The 21,319-nt window shown below is 41.6% G+C and overlaps 1 protein-coding gene across 7 annotated transcripts in view; it reads right to left on the minus strand.

Annotated features, from left to right (window-relative positions):
* The window catches only part of Armh1 (armadillo like helical domain containing 1), a 47,927-nt gene extending 26,664 nt beyond the window's left edge, over positions 1-21,263 (minus strand). For 5 of the 7 annotated variants that reach the window (XR_009224293.1, XM_058570799.1, XM_058570800.1 and 2 more), the window contains exons 1-5: positions 21,100-21,263; positions 9,219-9,284; positions 9,016-9,116; positions 7,752-7,852; positions 6,311-6,541 (exon numbers count right to left, since the gene is read on the minus strand). Coding sequence is in view for 6 of the 7 variants with exons in the window: in XM_058570799.1 (XP_058426782.1) it covers positions 6,311-6,516 (206 nt within the window). In the remaining variant the exon portion in view is untranslated. The remainder of the gene's footprint in view (positions 1-6,310; positions 6,542-7,751; positions 7,853-9,015; positions 9,117-9,218; positions 9,285-21,099) is intronic. The other 2 variants (XM_046469374.2, XM_058570798.1) reach the window with 2 other exon arrangements.
* Between the last annotated feature and the right edge of the window lie 56 nt (positions 21,264-21,319).

Here is a 21,319-nt window from a genome sequence, read left to right on the forward strand (position 1 = left end):
GGAGATGGAAGAAAAATTAAACTCTGATTTAAAACTACCTCAGTATTTAATGTTATTTTTTAATGTGAGTCTTTGCAAAAAGCCTCATTGTAATAAAGCACCCAGAGCACGCATCAGCTCGGATACAAGGTATGAAATCAAGCCACAACAGAAAGGGAACCAGTCAACAATTACTAGGCTCATAACACATCACAGGCTCTTAGAACACTTAAGAAATTAGCTGAAATTATTGCAGCTCATGGAGGATGACTGAGAGCTTCCAAGACTGATAAAGGCTAATGTAATGGGTTGGAGGTAATGGTGCTTTGTTGGGGGGAGGGTGGAGGCATGAGGCAAATTATCTCGGCTGCACCCTGGTTCCCAGGATGCCAATAGAAGTAGAGACAGATTGGCTCATTAGGAAAGGCTCTTTACTGCAAAAACAGTGTTTGCTCTGGAGCCAGGCTCTCCTGCCTCTTGCCGCCATAGCTGGGGGCCAGGATATCGGCCACATGGCAGTCTCTTTATTCCTACATTATCCTCTCCCTGTTCCCCCATTCTCTACCCTGTTCCTAACTCAGTGGATTCTCCTCCTTTTTTTCAGTAACCAACAAAGCTGACCAACTTTTGTCACCATCTTTTCTCTTTGTCCCAGGCTAGTCTTGTTTTCATAGTTACTTGCTATACATATTTCTGGTCTATTATTTCCGTGATTTAGTTCTAGAAGGTTGCCACATTATCAGCAGTAGCTAATGAGTACCAGGCACTGTGCTGACTGCTTTGCTTGCATTGTCTCATACAATCCCCACTAGAGCCCTCCAGTGGGCACTATCAGTATTTCCATTTAGTCCATAAGTAACATGAAGTAACCAAAGGGAACTGATGGAACTGGGATTTGAACTCGGAAGGCTGATTGAGAGCCTGAGCTCTTTCTGCCCTGCCTTTGTGCCTGTAGACATAGGGAGTGGGGTAGGGCTGCTGGTGTGGGTGATCTCCCTGTATGGTGTTGCAGGTGGAGCTCTGGGTCTGTACCATCCACCAAGTGGGAGATCCTTTGGGCCAGACAGACCCGTTCTAAGCCTAGTCTCTGCCGTTTACTAGTAAATTACTCAATCTTTTCAAGGTTAATTTTTTCTTGTCTATAATAACTGTCACCTACTAGGATGATGTTATGTTCAAATGATATAATATTTGTGTTCAGTGTCTAGAAAATGAAAAAAGACTCAATAAATGGTAACTAATAATTTTGCCATTATTATAATTTTTGGTAGTACCATGGATTGAACTCAGTGGTTCTTTACCACTGAGATACACCACTAGTCCTTTTTATTTATTTATTTATCTCCTTAAGTTGCTGAGGGTCTAACTAAGTTGCTGAACTGGGCTTCAATTTTGGATTCTCTTGCCTCAGCCTCCCGAGTTGTTAAGATTATAGGCATGTGCCATTGTGCCCAGCTTAATTTTGTTATTATAATATATAAATCCTTAGTTGTAGCTGATCTATTCTGGAAGTTTGAGATTATCAAAAAAGGTTTAGGCTTATGTGGTGGTCAGTTTTACAAAAAGATAATGATTCTATATTGATTTGTTTTTCTCCAAAATGCACTATAACTGCAGGGTTGGGGAGGAGACATGGGAATCTCTAATTCAAAATGCTTTAATCATTTCAGCTGGTCTATTCTTTCTGTTATATTACAGGTTAGGAAATTATGAGTTGGGCATAGTGACTTATGTATGTAATCCCAGAAGCTTGGGAGGTTGAGGCAGGAGGATTACAAGTTCAAAGCCAGCTTCAGCAACTTAGGAGGCCTTAAGCAACTTAGTGAGACCCTGTCTCAAAATAATAAATAAATAAAGGGATGGGATGTGGCTCAGTAGTTAAACACCTCCAGGTTCAATCCCCAGTATCCCCTCCCAAAAAAGTTAGGAAATTATAAATAATTCTAGGTATAGAAACTGAATTTACATCTATCTGTACATTTAAATGATGGTTCCTCCAGTCATTCCACAAGCATTAGCTGAATGTCCACTAAATGTTAGGCACTGTGACTGACACCTGAGATGTGAAGAATGACAATGCCTAGCCCAAATGCAATGACTGAGTAAGAAAGGAAGTGGGCTGAACCCAGAATCCTTGGAAACACTAACATTTAAGGAGTGGGAGGAAATTCTGCAGCTGAGACAAAGAAACAGCAATAGAAGAAGGACAAGGAGAAGAGAGTTTAAAAAGGGGCAGTGGCCTATCAGGCTAGACTAGGTGAGGTGAGGGAGGCACAACACTTACTTTGGATCTCAAATTTAAGGGGGCATCAAAGTTGGGTGCAGTGGCACACACCTATAATCCCAGAAACTCGGGCGGTTGAGGCTGGAGAACTGTAAGATTGAGGCCAGCTTTGGCATCTTAGCAAGATTCTGTCTCAAAATAAAAAAATAACAAGGGATGGGGATATAGTTCAGTGGTAAATCATCCCTGGGTTCAGTCCCCAGTAACCCCCCACCAAGGCACCAAAAATAAACAAAAAACCTCAGTAATAAAATCATATTTCAATGCAACATTTAAAATAGTCAAATTAATATAAAATTCATAATGAATCAAATATCAATATTTTACATAAAAACAAGATCTGACCCTGCACCTGAGATCCTGCCTCACTCACCTCACCCTGTGGTCAAATGGAAAATGTTAAGTAATGGGCTGGGGATGTGGCTCAAGTGGTAGCGTGCTTGCCTAGCATGCGTGAGGCACGGGTTCAATTCTCAGCACCACATAAAAATAAAATAAAGATATTGTGTCTACCTAAAACTAAAAAATACTAAAAAAAGAGAAAATGTTAAGTAAGACAAGGAAGGAAAATTAGAACTCTAGATTTGGCTGCATAGAGGTTGCTGATAACCATGGTGAGGTAAGTGTTATGACTTGTGGGTTGAGAAGCCATATTACAGGTACTGACCTTTCTCAAGGCATGATATATAAACCATAGCATCAGAGTCACTCAGGGCACTTGTTAGAAATAAAGGTCAGGGAGCTGGGGTTGTGGCTCAGTGGCAGAGTGCTTGCCTAGCATGTGCGAGGCCCTGGATTTGATCTTTTTTTTTTTTTTTTTAAATTTTTTTTTTGTATTGTAGATGGACAGAATGCTTTTATTTTATTTGTTAACTTTTTTATGTGGTGCTGAGGATCGAACCCAGTGCCTCACACATGCTAGGCAAGTGCTTTGCCACTGAGCTACAGCCCCAGCCCCTGGATTTGATCTTCAGCACCACATATAAATAAATAAAATAAAGGTATTGTGTCCAACTACAACTAAAAAAATAAAAATTAAAAAAAGAAAGAAAAAAAGGTCAGGGTCCTATACTTAATCTGTTAAGTCAGAACCCTGGGGTAGGGAGGTAGCCTAGTAAATTTGTGTTTGTTATTATTTTTAATTTTTTGCTGGGCTGACTGTGGAACCCAGGGTTTCATGATATTAGATTAGCACTCTATCACTGAGCTATGTTCCCAGCCTTAATTTTTGTTTTAAACCTCTTTTATGCACATCAAAATGAGGACATGAGAGTCAACTTAGAGACATATTCAGAGGTATTCCTTTTGGTCTGTGTTCTAGGCCTGAATCTGATTAATAATTAAAAAGTAAACAAACCAAACTAGGTGTATTTTCTCACTGAGTTATATCCCCAGTCCTTTTTACTTTTTTAAAAAAATTTATTTTGGTGGAGCTGAGTATCAAATTCAGGGCATCATGCAATGCTAAGCAAGCATTCTACCACTGAGTTACATCCCTAGCCCCTACTTTTATTTTGAGAAAAGATCTTGTTAAGTTGGCCAGGTGGCCTTGAACTTGTGATCCTCCTGCCTTGGCATACCTGTAGCTGGGATTACAGGTGTGTGCTACCATGTTTGACAGGAGTAAACATCAAGGATGAACAAACAACATGAATCAGCAAAAGGACTTGTTTTGGACTTGTTTTGGACTTTGCAGTGACTAAGTGACTTTTTAGTTGTAAACATGTTTTTGGTTATAGGATGACTAGATAGTATGCCCATGTTAGATAAGTTGATGATGTAACTAGGTAGTGTGCTTATGTTAGATAAGTTAGACACAAACAAGTTTGTTGTAAACATATAGAGTATATAAGCGCGAGGGAAACTCCATGTATTTGCTCACAATCAACTCTCATCGCCTGAGAGTAAGATCGTGCAGTGTGAGCCAGCCACCTCGTGTATTGCTTTGTGTGGTGTGCGAATAAACCAGCATTTCAAAAGGCAATCGAGTTCGTGCTTGGTGTTCGCGTACGTCGCGGTCCGGGGTCCAGTGCAGATATCCGGAAGGGAACTCCTGGTAACCAGACAAGGCTGAGAAGCTGCTCGTGACAATGTTAGGCTGACTAATAATTTTATCAGTGACTTAAATGTAAGAAAAAGACAGCTTCATTGAATTAAGCCTTCAGTTCTGCCTAGCTGCAGGCTCTCTGGTTCATTCATTCCTTTATTCAGCAAACATGTGCCAGCTGTCCTAGATAACAGATATGAGAGATGGGTAGATGAAGAAGACCGATGTGACTCCTGTTCTCATAGAGCTTACAGTCCAGTGGGGGCAAAATAGATATTTAGCAAGTAATAACAATCAAATGCTATGACCATCAGACCAGAGGGAGTGCTGTGAATACTTGTAAGGGGAACCTCCAGTTCTCAGGTAGTCTGGCGCTTAGCAAAGGGCTTTCTAAAAAGTGACGTTTAAATTGAGGTCTGAATAAGGAAGGAGGATTTAGTCAAATAAGGAGGGGGTGTTCAGAAGGGGAAAGGGTTCAGGCAAGGAAAAACAATATATAGTAAAAGGCTCTGAGGGCTGGGGTTGTGACTCAGCGGTAGTGCGCTCACCTAGCATTTATGAAGCCCTGGGTTCAATCCTCAGCACCTCATATAAATAAATAAAATAAAGGTATTGTGTCCATCTACAACTAAAAAACAAATTTAAAAAAGGAAGGGGGTGTGGGTTGGGTGTAGTGGTGTACACCTGTAAGCCCAGTTACTTGAGAGACTGAGGCAAGAGGATTGTGAGTTTGAGGGCCAGCCTGGGCAATTTAGTGAGACCCTATCTCAAAATAAAAAATAAAAAGGACTTGGGTTATATTTTAGTAGTACAGTGCTGCTGAGTTCAATCCCTGGTCCTGCCAAACCAAACCAAACCAAACAAATAAAATGGTCTGAGATGAATCCACAGGCAGACAGAACAAAAATATTCTCAGATCCTCCCATAATGCAAACAGTCACCTCAGTGATGTCCAAATCTGCTTTCAGTCCTGATATGCCTCCAGGGCTCCTGAACACAAGAACCTCAAACTCAGCATGACCCAAACCAAACTTAATTACACCCAAACTTGCTCCTCTTTTGATATTCTCTTCCTATAAACCTAGTTTCCCAAGCCAGAAATATGAGAGTCATCCTGAGGCATGAGTGGAGGCGGTAGCTGGACATATAAATATGGAGCCCAGATTCCAGAGGGAAATTATCATGAAAATGGAGGAGAGCACTCAGGGAGAATTTGACAGTGTGAGCAGAGAAGAGGGATGTAGACAGAGTCTCAAGGAACAACAACATTTAAAAGAAGGTGTTCCCTTAAAGAAGAAAGAAGGGAAGAACGAAACCAAGAGAAGAGTGTTTTTGAGAAGTGGGAAAGATTGGTTGACAAATGCCACGCAGAGGTCATGTATAAGGAATGAGGATGTATAGTTACTGGGCTCTGTAATTAGAAAACCATTGGTAACCTTGACAAGACCTGAGTCAGTGAGGTCGGGGGAATAGGGTCAGACTGCAGTAGACACAGGAGTAACCAGGAGAGGATGTGGAGTCAGGGAGAGGGAACAGCCTTTTCAACAAGCTTCACCAGGAGGGGCAGGATCTGGGTGCAACTTATGTTTGAGGCAGGGGTTGAATTTTATTTTTAAGGCAAAAGAGATTCCAGCATATAAAATACTGATGAAAAAAGCTGATAATGAGGCAAAGGGGTAAAAACTACAGGAAAGAAAAAAATAAAGTCCCTAAGGAGCTGGGAAGGGAATGTTGAACAAATGCAAATTAGCCCTAGACAGAAGGAATATCTACTTCAACTCTGATGGGAAAAAAAAGGGATAGAGGTGAGAATGGAGACACACTTACAGGTTGGGAAGATAGGAAGTTAATGGAGTTCTTGACTTTGGGGATATTTTTATCACCAAATGTCCTGTTCTAAAATATTAGAGAAAATCAAGAGAAAAGCTCCCTTAATAATCCTCTTTCTCTTTTTCCTCTTTTGAAATTTCCTATTGTTTCCCCAGTTCAGCAAAGGATACGTGATTCTAAGGCAGGTGATCAAGCGTACAAGGAACAAGCTGGCTCCTTGGGAAAACTCCTGCTCCAATTCAGGGGAAGTCTTGCCTTGGTTGGTTTGAATGAAATTGTTGAGGATGTGATTCCTTGCAACTTTGCCAGCATTGTCCCACTCTTGTAAAAAGCTTAAGAGCCTGCTAATTGCTGCCTGTTCTTTTATAGAAGTCATGATCAATCAGTCGTTCTGAGGATGGCTACAAAGGGAAGGAAAACAGACAGGTTACCAGAATGTTGAGAACCATGCAAATCTATAACCTTGTGGGTTTTGCTTTTCCCTTGCCCGCTGAGTCTGAGAGTAACAACATGGGTATTGTTACATGCAAAATCCACTCTAGAACTGGTCATCTGCCCCTTGAACAGGAAAGCTCTAGCTGGGTTGTGATGGGATTAAGAATATCAAGGTAGTAAACATCAGTTCTTTAAGAGCTAAAGGCTTCCTGCCAGGCACATAATCCCAGCAAGTCAGGAGGCTGAGGCAGGATAATTGCAAGCTTGAACCTTAGCAATTTAAACAACTTATCCAGACCCTGTCTCAAAATAAAAACTAAAAAGGGCTGGGAATGTAGCTCAATGGCAAAGTGACCCTGGGTTCAATCCCCAGTACCAAAGTTAAAGACTTCCCTGCTGCTGATGCCCATAACCGAAAGAGCACAGGATGCCACATAAATGAAAGCACTTGCTAAAAACTTGGGCCTCTCTCCTGGCTGACTTCACACAGGGTCAGAGATGTGGGGTATTTAGAGATGCAGCTCCCCCTCTTAAGCCAAGTGGCTAAGGTAAAGTGCTCTTTAACCTTGTACCTAGGACTTTTATATTAACTCTTCAAAACAACTTTTAAAAAAGTTAGTGGGAAGAAAAAGTTCCTATCCCATAGTTGGATTAATGAGCTGTGGTTTGTAGGAGTCTGTGTCCTTGGGAGAGTGTTTTCAGTAGGGGAGGGAGGGTTTAAAATAAACCCGTTTTCCAAAAATAGTTGTGATTGAAAGTGTTATTATCCATAACAAATGTTAGTGCTGATGGGAGAGAGGCATGTGCGATTCTTTTGTCTAACAGACAAGTGAAAGTCATATTTCACATTATCATGGGGTTTTCTGTGATTTACAGAATATTTGTGAAACATTACGTGCAGAGGCCATGATTGATATGGAGAGAACAGCTTGTGTGTAGGGGAGATGTGTATTTCACAAAGACTGTTCAACATGAAATTTACAGTCCCATAAAGTGCTTCTACATCTTCGCCAGAGATCTAGTTAAAAGGACTTTACAGTCTGAAACATCCTAAAATTGATTCTAAATTAACGTTTCCTCACATGTATTTGAGATATTGATGGAGCCCAGCTATCAGAATTTTATTAGCAAGCAATAACCTGAGGCATGCTGAGACAGACATACATACATACCAACCTCCACTACCCCCAGAGGACACTGGATGTGTGTTCACGTTGGGAGGGTTGTCTATGTAGCCTAGGCGAGGAAGACCACCAGATGGACAACTGTGGATCAGTCTAAACACAAAAATGACCAAAACCTCTCAGATGATGCCATCATCATTGTGAATGCCAATACAGTCTCAAGCCTGAGAATAACTTTCAGAGGCTGTCACCACCTTCAACAGCCACAATGGCTTCAAGAAAATGGGTATGAGTGGCTCTTCTAGATCCCAGGCAGGAGGGTTGAAACACCAGCATTAGCTTTCTCAGGATGACTCTCCCTGCAATCAAAGCTCCACGTGCTAACACAGATGCATCCAGAAATTCCAGGACACTCTAGGCAGGATGCTACACATTATGGCCCTTCAAGGATTGTCTGGATCTCAGTCTTCCTCCATTATGTGTGTGTGCGTGCGTGTGTATGATGTATATATTATATGTGTGTGTGTATAATACACATATAATATATACAATAATACACATGCACTATATATATGTGTGTGTGTGTGTATATATATATATATATATATTTTTTTTTTTTTTTGCGTACTGAGGATTGAATCCAGGGATGTTCTATTACTGAGCTATGTTCCCAGACCTTTTCATTTTTCAAAAATTTTGAGTCGGATATGGTGACACACACCCTTAATCCCAGCAGCTTGGGAGGCTGAGGCAGTTAGATCACAAGTTCAAAGTCAGCCTCAGCAATTTAGTGAGATCTTGTCTTAAAATAAAAAAAAATAAAAAAGGCTGTGGATGTGGCTCAGGGGTTAAGCGCCCCTACATACAATTCCTGGTACAAAAAAAAAAAAAAATTGAGACAGACTAAGGTGAGGTGGCCTTAAATTTTCAATCCTCCTGCACCAACCTCCCAGGTAGCTGGGATTACAGATGTGCGCCACCATACCTGGCTGGAGACAGGGTTTTTAAAGAGGTGATGAAGGTAAAATGAGATCATTAAGGTAAGCCCTTATTCAATATACTAGTGTCCTTAAGAAGAGATTAGGGGGCTGGGAATGTGGCTCAAGTGGTAGCGCGCTCGCCTGGCATGCGTGCGGCCCGGGTTCGATCCTCAGCACCACATACAAACAAAGATGTTGTGTCCGCCAATAACTAAAAAATAAATATTAAAAAAAATAAATAAAAAAGAAGAGATTAGGATACAGATACACACTGAGGGAAGACTATGTGAAGACAAGGTAAAAGATGGCCGTCTAGCTGGGCACAGTGGCACATACCTGTAATCCCAGTGGCTTGGGAGGCTGAGGCAGGAGGATCTCGTGTTCAAAGCCAGCCTCAGCAAAAGCAAGGCACTTAGCAACTCAGTGAGACTCTGTCTCTAAATAAAATACAAAATAGAGCTGGGGATATGGCTCACTGGTCAAGTGCCCCTGAGTTTAATCCCCAATATCCCCCCACAACAAAAAAGAGGGCCATCTACCAGCCAATGAAGCTTCAGATGCAATCAGCCTGGCAATGCCTGAGGTCAGCCTTTCAGCCTCCAGAACTAGGAGAAAAAAAGTTTCTGCTGTCGAAGTCAAACAGTCTGTAGTACATTGTTATGGCAGCTTTAGTAAATGAATATGCTGTTACTTGATTTAGACAATACATATGTATTTATCTTCTGGCAGTTGAGGAATTCTTTTTTTTTGTATCACTCTAACCCCCATCTTCACTCCCCCATCCTCACAATATAGTTTCTAACAATTTACAGTTAAATCAATGGTGTTTACATTATTGACCAAGTAAATAAACTCTTCACTCAATTAGTAAACTATATTGCATTCTCTTCTTACAACTTGGTTTTACTTGGAGTTAATCATTGTTGTGGTTGGTTTTTAATCATTTAGTTCTAAGAACCCAGAGCTATTTTTTCTAAATATTTAAAACATTAGCAGTAATTATTCCAAATGTTCAATCTGTAACTGACCAGTTCCATCTTTTCCCTAGAGACCTCTGACCTCAGACCTGTCTTTCTCCTTTAGTGTACCAGGCTGCTCAATAAGCCTAGTACACAAATGCCTAAACTTTCCTTTCACAATTCTTCTCTGTTACATCCCACATCTTCCTCCTTGGTTTAACTCCCTTGTTTTGTTGAAGCACTGTTTCTAGTAGCTTCAGGGTTGTGTGTGTGTTTATGTGTGTGTGTGTGTGTGTGTGTATGTGTATCCCAGAAGGTCTAAAAATATCTTTTTTGACTTCAAGCTGGACTGGCTAATGTATAACTCTATGTTAGAAATAAACTTGCCTTAGATTGAGTCTGCTAGTTGCTTTTGATGATGAAAAGTCTGATGTCATTCTGATTCCTGCACCTTTATAGCCTTTTACTCCAAATAATTTTAAAACCTTTTTTGAAATTGTGTGATGGTATACCTTGGGGAAGGTCTTTTTTCATTTACTACACTAGGCACTTGCTGGGCTATCTATCTATTTATTTAGTTTTTGGTACCAGGGATTGAACCCAGGGGTGCTTTAATGAGGATCTCACCAATGACTTTGACATATATCTTCCTGTTAACCCAAGATTTGCTAGTATAGTCAATTGTGAGGTAGCATGGTCTCTGGCATATAATGCATCCTCAGTAAACATTAACAAACTGACATATGACCTATTGGGCTCATAATGAGCACTTTAATTTCCTTGACTCTACACATTAATTAAACAGATGTTCTGGGTGCCAACTCTGAGCCAGGCATTGAAATTGGTACTGGTTAACATACAAGCATAGTTCTTACCTTAAACGTGCTTACAGACTGGCAGGCAGAGAGGCAAGCAATCAGAGGATTATAATGAAAAGGGAAAAGCCCTCTGAGGAGATATATCTCAAGTTCTGCTGAAACACAGAGGAGAGGTATGAATCCAGATTCGAGTTCCAATCCAGCATTCATACTCAGGAGCTAAATCCTAAATTTTGGCAGGGCGTGTTGGCCCATGCCCATAATCCCAGTGGCTCAGGAGGCTGAAGCAGGAGGATTGCAAATTCAAAGCCAGCCTCAGCAACTTAGTGAGGCCTTAAGCAACTCAGCAAGACCCTGTCTCTAAATAAAATACAAAATAAATTTTTTAAAAAAGGTAGGGATATGGCTCAGTGGTTAAGTGCCCTGGATTCAATCCCTGACACAAACAAAACAAAACAAAACAAAAAAATCCTAAATTCTGTGACTAGACAGAAACAATCCCCCTGCCATGTCTATAGTTTTAAGCTCTTTACCCTTCCCACCTGCTCCTCTATCTGTTCTCAGAAGATCTAGTTTTGGGTGGGGCATGGTAGTGCACACAAGTAATCCCAGTAGCTCATGAGGCTGAGGCAGGAGGATCACAAGTTCAAGGCTAGATTCAGCAATTTAGCAAGACCCTCAGCAACGTAGCAAGACCCTGGGGATGTAGCTCAGTGGTAAAGTGCCCCTCGGTTCAATAACAAGTACAAAAAAAAAATACTAGTCTTGGGCTTAGTAAAAGTTATAGGCCATTAGGCAAGAATGTCCTCATTTTCCTCTTCCTGCTTCCTATATTATCACCATCCATATCTATTCTTCTCCTACCCTCCACACCTCAGGGACCTTTCTCTAGCCATTACTCTCTCCTCTCTTTTATCCTCAATCATTCCCTTTATTTAGGCATATTTTTCTTGTTAGCCTACTCAATGTTTGCTTATCTTTAAACAAAAATAAGCAAAAATCAATACAAAAACCTCAATCCTACATCGTCCTCCAGACATCTCAGATTATTTTTACTTTACAGCAAAGCTTCTGAAAAACATTCTACACACTGTTTTCCCATTGACCATTCTCCCTACAGGGCTGGAAGGTATAACTCAATGGTATAGAACTTTGCCTAGTATGCTTGAGGCCTGGGGTTCCATTCCAGCACCAAAAAACAAAACAACCTTGCCCTCAAGGGATACAAAATTTGAAGAAAAGGTGGCATAGAGCCTTGTAAAAAAGTGATTTCAGCCGGACATGGTGGTGCATGCCTGTAATTCCAGCAGCTCAGGAAGCTGAGGCAGGAGAATCTCCAGTTTGAGACCAGCCTCAGCAATTTAGTGAGGCCCTAAAGAAATTAGTGAGACTCTGTCTCAAGATAAAAAATAGGGCTGGGGTTGTGGCTCAGTGGTAGAGTACTTGCCTAGCATGTGTGAGGCACTGGGTTCAATTCTCAGCACCATATATAAATAAAATAAAGATTTATCAACAACTAAAAAAAATTTTTTAAAAGACAAAAATAAAAAAGGCTGGAATATGACTCAGCACCCCTGGAGTTAATCCCCAGCACCAAAACAAGAAAAAAAAAAGTAATTTCAATTCAAGTAGTGTGATAAGGGCTATGATGGGGTGAGTATAGCACACTCTGGGAAGGAGAGAGGGGGACACCTAACCTGGCCTTGGCTTGGATGCTGAATCTTATGGAAGGTTTTTCAGAGAAGATGCCTTCTAGGCAGTCTGTAGCCAGGAGAGAGGCCAAGAAATGTGTTCTAGGTGGAGGGCATAAAATATGCAATGGCTCAGAGGTGAGAGAGTACAGCTATAAAGAATTCCAAGTGGAAGACAGTAAAATACAATGGTTATGGCCATGGACTCTGGATTTGATCTTCCACTTCCCTGCTGTATGATCTTAGGCAAGTTACTTAACCTCTCAAGGTTCCCTTACCTGTGAAAAGGGGATAATAAAATCCCATAAGGCTCAATGAACTACCTAACATAAAACCCTCAATAGTGCTTACTCTTACGTTTATTGGTGAGATTGTTCTGAGAGGCTGGAGGACAGTATGAGAATGAGGTGGTGAGAGATGAGGCAGGAAGAACAGGTGGAGCCAGAGAATGAAGCGCTTTATATGCTCTGCTGCAGAGTTCCCACTCTCTCCTGAGAGCAAGGTGAGGGCATTGAAGGGTTTTAAGTAGTGACAAGAAACAATTTTGTTTTAGAAATCCCCCTATTGCAGCATAGAAAGAGGACTGGAAGAGGGCAAGATGAGGTGGGACACCAATTAGAAAGCCAACTGAAATTCTAGTAAAAGATGCTGAAGATACCAGGGGTAGAGAGAAATAGAAAAGCCACACAGGGAGATGCAACAGGATGTGGTACCTGATCTTCTGTGGTAGATGAAAGAAGGGGAGGAATCATGCAGTATACATGGATAACCTTGTTTCCTACTTGGGTCTCTCAAGGAGGACCCCCTCTTGTACCCTCCATTTTTTATTTTTCAGTGCTGGGCATTGCACCTAGGGCCTCCTTCCACAAGCTAGTCAAGCACTTTACCACTGAGTTACATCCCTAGCCCATCTTTTCTTTCTTTGCTTTTTTTTTTTTTTTTGGAGACAGGGTTCCACTATGTTTCCTAGGCTGGTTTTGAATTTCTTGATTTAAGCCATCCTCCAGCCTTACCCTCCCAAGTAACTGGGACTATAGGCATGCACCTCTGTACCTCTTGATATTGGGGATTGAACCTACAGCTTCATGCATGCGACCATTGAGGCTACATCTCCAAACCTTCCCTTCCATTCTTAACATTACCATATCGGCACTGGATCCTACCCTTCCATCTCCAGTCTTTCCATCTCCTCTGACTTCTTTCACTCTCTTTTTTTGGGGGGGAGGGGTGGGGAGGGAGAAATTTGTGCAGGGTTTGAACCCAGGGATGCTTAACCACTGAGCTATATCCCCAACGCTTTTTAAGACAAAGTCTCGTTAAGTTGCTTAGGGCCTTGCTAAATTGCAGAGGCTGGCTCCTGCCTCAGCCTCCAGAGTTGCTGGGATCACAGGCATGTACCACCATTCTTTCAAATCCACGCTTAATCCCCACTAACCCAAATATATCTGGAAACAAAGTCTTTCCTTGACTATTCACTCCCCAAACCTCCTCCCTTCTCCACCTCCAGATTTCTCCATCAGCTCTCTGTGATCTACACAATAAAGTCTATACTAAATATGGCATTCAAGGCCCCTCAAAATTTGGTGGCAGCCTACCCTCATCTCCAGTCACTTCTTCATTAGAACTGACCTCAACTGCTCACCATTCCTAGCTGTGTGCATCTCAAGGCTGCTCTGCCATGAGGAATGGCCAGCTCTTCCTTGCCCTTTGGCAAATTCCCTGAGAAAGCTAGGCTCTCAGTTCCGTGGTCCTATCTATACAACCTCTTCCTTTAATATGCTCTACAGTTTAACCTTCCTTCCCACTAGAGTGTGAGTTCCTCAAGGGCAGGGGTTGATCTTCCCTATCTCTGTGTCCCCAGGTCTGGCATAAAAGAGATGTTTAATAAATGCCCATAGAGTGAATGAGTAAAGAAACCAGCCAGCTCCTGTTTACATGGTTATATCCGAATGTGCATGATATGTAGTTCCATAAAACTACCAACTTCCCAAAGCTGCCATGTGCAGAGTGGTGGAATCTTCATCCAAGAAGTCCAGAGCAAAGTCTATGAGGCATTTTACAGCTTTAACAGGAAATAGCAATGTCAGCAGTGGTGTCATCTTTGGACACTGAGGACAGGGATTCAGTGCCATGAACGGTCAGTTAAATTGTAATTGGAGTGAACTGTTCTTCTGCAAACCATAATGTTCTTTAGCTGCAGCCAAATGGCATTCAAGAAGGGGAGAAAATTTTTTGAAATGTCAAGGAAATTATTTCCAATTTGGTGCTCATGACCAGAGACTCTAATGATCAGTGGAAATGAGAAGCAAACAAATTAGCACTAATGGAAAATGGCTTTTGGAAAAGAGGGTTTAATTTATAGTCAACTGATCATGGCATGCAGCATGCAGTAAAAGTCAGCTTCACCAGCTTGATCATAAGAACTGGAGCACACATGGAATGCCAGAGAAAAATGTACGGATGCCATCATGCTTATTGGAATCTCTCTGTAAGTGGCAGCCAATTAAAATAGTCATTATTTTACCTTGGAGAGAAAATGGTGTGAAAAATCAAAGCACATGAAATTAAAATTCAGATTAGAAACCTTGGTCCAAATTGGTTGTTTGTGGCCTTTGACCTTGGCAAGGTCTTCTGCAAGGACGACCAACCTACATTGTCTTTAGCCCAGAGTGGACTCCCTGTTTTTAATTTCCTCTCCATCTTCAGAGGTGATTAATAAATCTGGACCCATCCATAAATCATTTCTATAGCAGCCAAATGGTTCTTCTTTATGAAGGGAAACTAAAATCACAAAATCTCTAAAAACCCCAGCTCTCATGCTAAGCCAAAGGTCCTTAGCAACAAGTGAGGGGAGGTATTAAAAATCAAGAGATCAAGCTGGGCACAGTGGTGCATGCTTGTAATCCCAGCTATTCGGGAAGTTGAGACAGGAGGATCACATATTCAAGGCCAGCTTCAGTAACTTAGGGAGGCCCTTAAGCAACCTAGCAAGATCTTGTCTCAAAATAAAAAGTTAGAGCAGGGATGTAGCTTGGTAGTAAAATGCCCCTGGGTTCAATCCCCAGTACAACAAAACAAAAAACAAAACAAAACCAAGAGGTCAATGGGTCTTGTTTTTAAATAAAATTTCCCAAAGGACACCCCCAGCCCAAATTAAAAAAAAAAGCATATTTGTAAATATAAGAAGCCTCCAAAGCATGGGTTGTCAGTCTGAATCCTGTCCCCAGATAGCCTCTAAGACAAGAAGGCAGACTCATCTCCTGTTCCTGAAGGTTTCACATGCAGAATGAGGTAGAGGCCTTCTCCTCCAGTTCCCATTTCTGATTCCTCATTCTCAATTTTCATTCATGGACAGACAGATGCAGTCACCACCTCCAGTCCAGCCCCTGATATAGCCCTTCTGTAAATACAGGACCCTCAGCCCAAGTCAGGGCTGCTTTTCTTTCTCAACAGCCCACATTCTCCCTTGCGTGTTTATCTACTTCCTAAATAAACCTGTTTATGTCTTTGGGGAAAAAAGTGACTTAAAGATGGAGATCTACTTTGAGAAATCTATCATTAGACACTTATGTCACTGTGTGGACATCACAGAGCATACTTATGTAAACCTAGCAGGTCTAGTCTCTTGCATGCCGAGGTTATATGATGCAGCCTACTACTCCTAGGCTACAAGCCTACACAGCATGCTACTGTATTGAATACTGTAGGCAACTGCAACTCAATGGCAAGTATCTAAACATGCTTAAATACAGAATAGGCATAGTAAAAAATAATGGCACAGGGACATAGTTCAGTGGTAGAGGGCTTACCTTGGCATGCATGTGGCCCTGGGTTTGATCCCTAATGCTATTTAAAAAAAGATATGAGATTTTAAAAAATGATATACCTGTATAGGGCACTTATCATGAGTGGAGCTTACAGGACTGGAATTTGCTTTGTGTGAGTCAGGGAGTGAGTGGTGAAGGAACATGAAGGCTTAGGACATTATAGTACTATAAAACTAGGCCACACTAAACTAAACACGTTTTTCTTTCTTTAGTAATAAATTAACCTTAGTGCTAGGGTTTGGATAAGTGACCCTCAAAGATCCATGTATTAAAGACTTAGTCTACGTACTCTACTCCTGGTAGCCTGTGCTGCTATTAGGAGATGGGGCTTAATGAAGTTAGGTCTTTGAGGGAGTGATCTTGAAAGGGATATTGGGACACTGGTTCCTTCCTCTCTCTCCCCTCTCTCTGTTTCCCAGCTTCCAATGAGGTAAGCAGCTTTCTATACCACTTGCCCCCACCCCATGTTCTGCTTTGCCACAGGCCCTAAAGCAATGGGGCCTACCAACCATGGACTCAACCTATGGAATAATGAGCCAAAATAAACTTTTAAGTTGATTATCTCAAGTATTTAAAAAAATGTTTTTTTAATTGTTGATGGACCTTTATTTTATTCATTTATTTACATGCAATGCTAAGAATTAAACCCAGTGCCTCACACATGTGAGGCAAGTGCTCTACCACTGAGCCACAAACCCAGCCACTATCTCAGGTATTTTGTGAAGGAAAGTAGACTAACACACTTTGCCTACTCTTTCCTTTATAAACTTTTTAATTTTTAAAAACTTTTAACTCTTATAGTGACACTTAGCTTAAGATACAATATATAGCTGGACATTCTCTCTTTATAGCCTTATCCTATAAGCTTTTCCTACTTAAAAACTTTAAATTTTTTGCTTTTTAAAGTTTGTTGCTGTTGTTAAAAACTAAGACATGAACATACACATTAGCCTTGCCCACACAGGGGCAGGATCAGTATTGCTGTATCATTGTCTCTACCTCTACATCTTGTCCCACTGGAAGGTCTTCAGGGCAATAACATGCACAGAGCTGTCACCTCTTATGATAACGATGCTTTCTTCTGAAATCCCTCCTGAAGGACCTGTCTGAGGCTTTGCTTGAGCAGTCCATGGTGGTTTGCTTGGTTTGTTTTTCTTTTCTTTTCTTTTCCTTTCCCCTCCCTCCCTTCCTTCCTTTTTTTGGTACTGGGGATTGAACTCAAGGGCACTCAACCACTAAGCCACATTCCCAAGCCCCATTTTGTATTTTATTCAGAGACAGGGTCTTCTCACTGACTTGCTTAGCACCTTGCTTTTGCTGAGGCTGGCTTTGAACTCGTGATCCTCCTGCCTCAGCCTCCTGAGCTACTGGGATTACAGGCATGTGCCACTGTACCCAGTGCTGTTTTTTTTTTTTTTTTTTTCTTTTTAAATTATAGATTTGCTTGTAAGCAGATGATGCAACATGAACATTTCCTCTTAATTAACGAAAACCTTATGTGTTGGGGTCCATGTTTTCAAATCTTTTTTTTTTTTTTTTGTGGTGCTGGGGACTGAACCCAGGGCTTCACCCATATTAAGCAAGTGCTCTGCTACTGAATAACATCCCCAGACCTTCTCTGTTCTTGTTAACTAGCACACTATATCCAATCATACTCTCGCTGGCTGATAAATCTCTATTTCACAGAGGAAAATAGAATAGGAATTCCTTCACTGAGCCGACCAATGTACTCATCTCAACACACATGCTTCCCTTTTGACACACTGCAGGTGTCCTTCCAAATTTTATACCTTTATTTTATTTTATATGTGGTGCTGAGAATCGAACTCAGGAGAGCACTCTACTGATAAGCCACAACCCCAGCCCATCCTTCCACGTTTTATTTTTTTTTTATATTTTAGTTGTTGATAGACCTTTATTTATTTATATGTGGTGCTTAGAATCAAACCTAGTGCTCATACATGCCAGGCAAATGCGCTACTCCTGAGCCCCAGCCCAGCCCATCCTTCCATATTTTAAAGTGAACTTCTCCACCAATCCTTTGGAACCTTTCTTATTCTTTTTTTCAGAATCATTTTCTTGGTTATCTTCTTTCTTCTCTAATTTTATCTTTTTCCTCTTTGCTGAAACTGTGTCAACAGCATCTCACCCATCTGAATAAAAACTCATGTCTCTTAGCAACTGCTTTCTCTGTTTCCTACTCAGCATGGCCAAATTTCTTTTATTTTTATTTTTTGCAGTACTAAGGATTGAACCTAGGGGTGCTTTACCACTGAACTATATCCCCAATCCTTTTTATTTTTTATGTATTATTATGATGATTATTTGGTACCAGGGATTGAACCTACAAGTGCTTTACTGAGCTTCATCCAGTTCCTTTTTGAGACAGGTCTCATTAAATTGCAGAGCCCAGCCTCCAACTTATGATCTTCCTGTCTCAGCCTCCTAAATTGCTGGGATTACAGGCAACTATGCCCCACTAAATGGCCAAATTTTTTGCATTCTAGGTGAGTGCTCTACCACTGGGATACCTCAGCCCAAACTTCTTGAAAAAAATGCTACAAATGCAATCTTCACTTCCTCATCATCCTGTCTACTTCTCAAGTCATTGTTGTTTGACCTCTGTTCTCATCATTCCATAGAAACTGCACTTGCAAAGATCACCAACTTCCCTGTTTCTAAATCCAGTGGATTCTTTCCAACCTTATTTTGCTTGATTCATTACTGGCCTTCGAGATTTTCCTTCCTTGGATTCTGAGACACCAGATTCTATTACTGATATGGTCTGGATGTGAGGTGTCCCCCAGTAGCTCACGTGTGAGACAATGCAAGAAGGTTCAGAGGAGAAATGTTTGGGTTGTGAGAGTCTTAACCCAATCAGTGATTAATCTCCTGACAGGGACTGAGTAGTAACTAAAGTGGTAGGGTATGGGTGGAGGAGATGGGAATTGGGGACATGGCCTTGGGGTATATATTTGCATCTGGCAAGTGGAGACCTCTCTCTCTGCTTCCTGATCGTCATATGAGCTGCTTCCCTCCACCACATTCTTCTGCTATGATGTCTTGCCTTACCTGGAGACTTGAGGGATACAGCCTGTTGTCTATGGAAACCATGAGCTCTCAAATAAACCTCTACAATTGTAGTGGTTGGGTCTTTTAGTCACAGAAGTGAAAAATGCTGACTACAATTATCCTTTATATGTTTACCATTTTGAACACTTCATCTCAATGACCTGTGCAGGTTTATCCTTCTTTGCCAGACCTTCAATCTTGGGTTCTTCTCAGAATTTTGTCCTAGGCCTTCTTCTTTTCTTACTCTACATATGCCCCCTGGGCAAGCTCAACAAATCTACTGTTGTGGCTGCCATGTACAAGGTCCTACCTACCTTTGCATTCCTACTTCCAGTTTATACTTATCTTGTGAATTCCAGTCAGGAATGTTTAGCTGCCTCCTAGATGTTCCACTGGCACCTCAAACTCAGTGCCCAGAACGAACTCCCTCCTAAAAGCCTTGTTTCCTCTACTTCATGTTTTCCCAGATCAGGGATTCAGAAGTCATCCATCATTTCTCCTACTTCCCCACACTCAAGCATTCACCAAGCCCTGGTCCTTCTGGCTATAAATGTCTAAGGAATCCATCCCCTTCTCTCCATTTCAGCTGCCACTCCATGCTTCATGCCACCATAATCCCCACCATTCAAACAACTCTTAACTGATCTCTTCCTTCTCCCAATCCTCAATCCATTCTCTGCACAGTTCTAAAACACATACTATTCATATGTAAATACACAGCCAGTGTAACTCCACATCATGTACAACCACAAGAATGGGAAGTTAGCTGGGCATGGTGGCACGTGCCTGTAATCCCAGTGCCTCCGGAGGCTAAGGCAGAAGGACCAGGAGTTCAAAGCCAGCCTCATCAAAAGTGAGGCACTAAGCAACTCAGTGAGACCCTGTCTCTAAGTAAAATACAAAATGGGGCTGGGGATGTGGCTCAGTGGTCGAGTGCCCTTGATTTCAATCCCCAGTACCCCAAAAAACAAAACAAAACATGGGAAGCTTTAGTCCATGTAAGTATGTCAAAATACACTCTATTAAAAAATACACTCTATTATCACATATAACTAAAATGAACAAATAAAAAATTTAAAAAATAAATAAAACACACACTGGATCATTACCCCATAGCTTAAAGGCCTACAATGACTCCCTACTGCCCTCATGATAAATCTAAGCCTTTGCACTCTTAGATGTTAAATTCATAGGAAAATTTTTACCATCAACAAGATCTACTTAAAGTTCACACTGATCTTGGCATCAAATCCGGGGCCTGTTCTTCCAAAGTTTCTCTCACATTAATCTCTCTTCTGGCCTGAAGATGCTTCATGGAATTTCTGGCACTCACCTGGCACTTTCCCTTCTTTGAGCTTCTCCAAGGAGGCCTTTTCCCTCTTCATCTCCATGGGTCTTTCAAAACCCAGCTTAAGAACCATCTCCACTATCATAAATGCCCCCTTTCTGGCTCTGAACTTATAAAAATCTGACTCTTCTGTAGTATTTATCCCCTGCATAGAATTAGAGTTGGTTCATATGTGGTTTCTCTCCCTCTCTCGATAAGAATTATATAAATTGGAGCCAGGAGCAGTGGTTCAATCCTGTAATCTTAGCTACTTGGGGGGACTGAGGTAGGAGGATCACAAGTTCGAAGCCAGCCCGGGTAATTTGGGGAGACCCTGTCGTAAAATATATAAATTAAAAGGGGAGGTTGATCAGTGATAAAGTGCTTGCTTAGCATGTGCAAGGCCCTGGAGATTCAATCCCAGTACTGCAAACAAAACAAAACAAACAAAAGATTTATGTAAGTTAAAAGCTTGATCCTCATTAGGGCCCAAGGAACCTCAGCCCAGTCTCTGGCACATATTAAGTGTTCAGTAAATGTTTGTTAAATGCGTGGATAAATCCAAGAAAGCTAGTCCCTCAGTGTTCCCCACCAACAGGGCATTTTCTCAAGTCATTAACTTTAAACCGCCTCTCACCCACCCAGCCAGACGGAATTCCCCTCGACCCCACTGGATGGAGAATGGGTTAGCACCCGCCGCCAAGGCGGTTTTGTAGGGTTTTCTACCTCCAGCCCCGGAGCTGTGGCTGGTAGTGGATAGTGGAGGTAGCCAGACGATGAAAATCAAAGGGCACAGTCTTTGCCGAATACTGACAGACGCTATCGGGAGAGGAGAAAACCTGGAGGTTCGCAGACTACGACTCTCCGGCGGCTTCCTACCTACAGGGCGGCGAGAGGTGGGGGGGACTTTTCCTGACCGGCGTCCTGACTGACCAATACCTGGTCC

This window comes from Marmota monax, unplaced genomic scaffold (assembly GCF_021218885.2).
Source record: "Marmota monax isolate L192 unplaced genomic scaffold, Marmota_monax_Labrador192_F-V1.1 WCK01_AAM20220418_F8-fsc00008, whole genome shotgun sequence".
Taxonomy (NCBI): Eukaryota; Metazoa; Chordata; class Mammalia; order Rodentia; family Sciuridae; genus Marmota; species Marmota monax.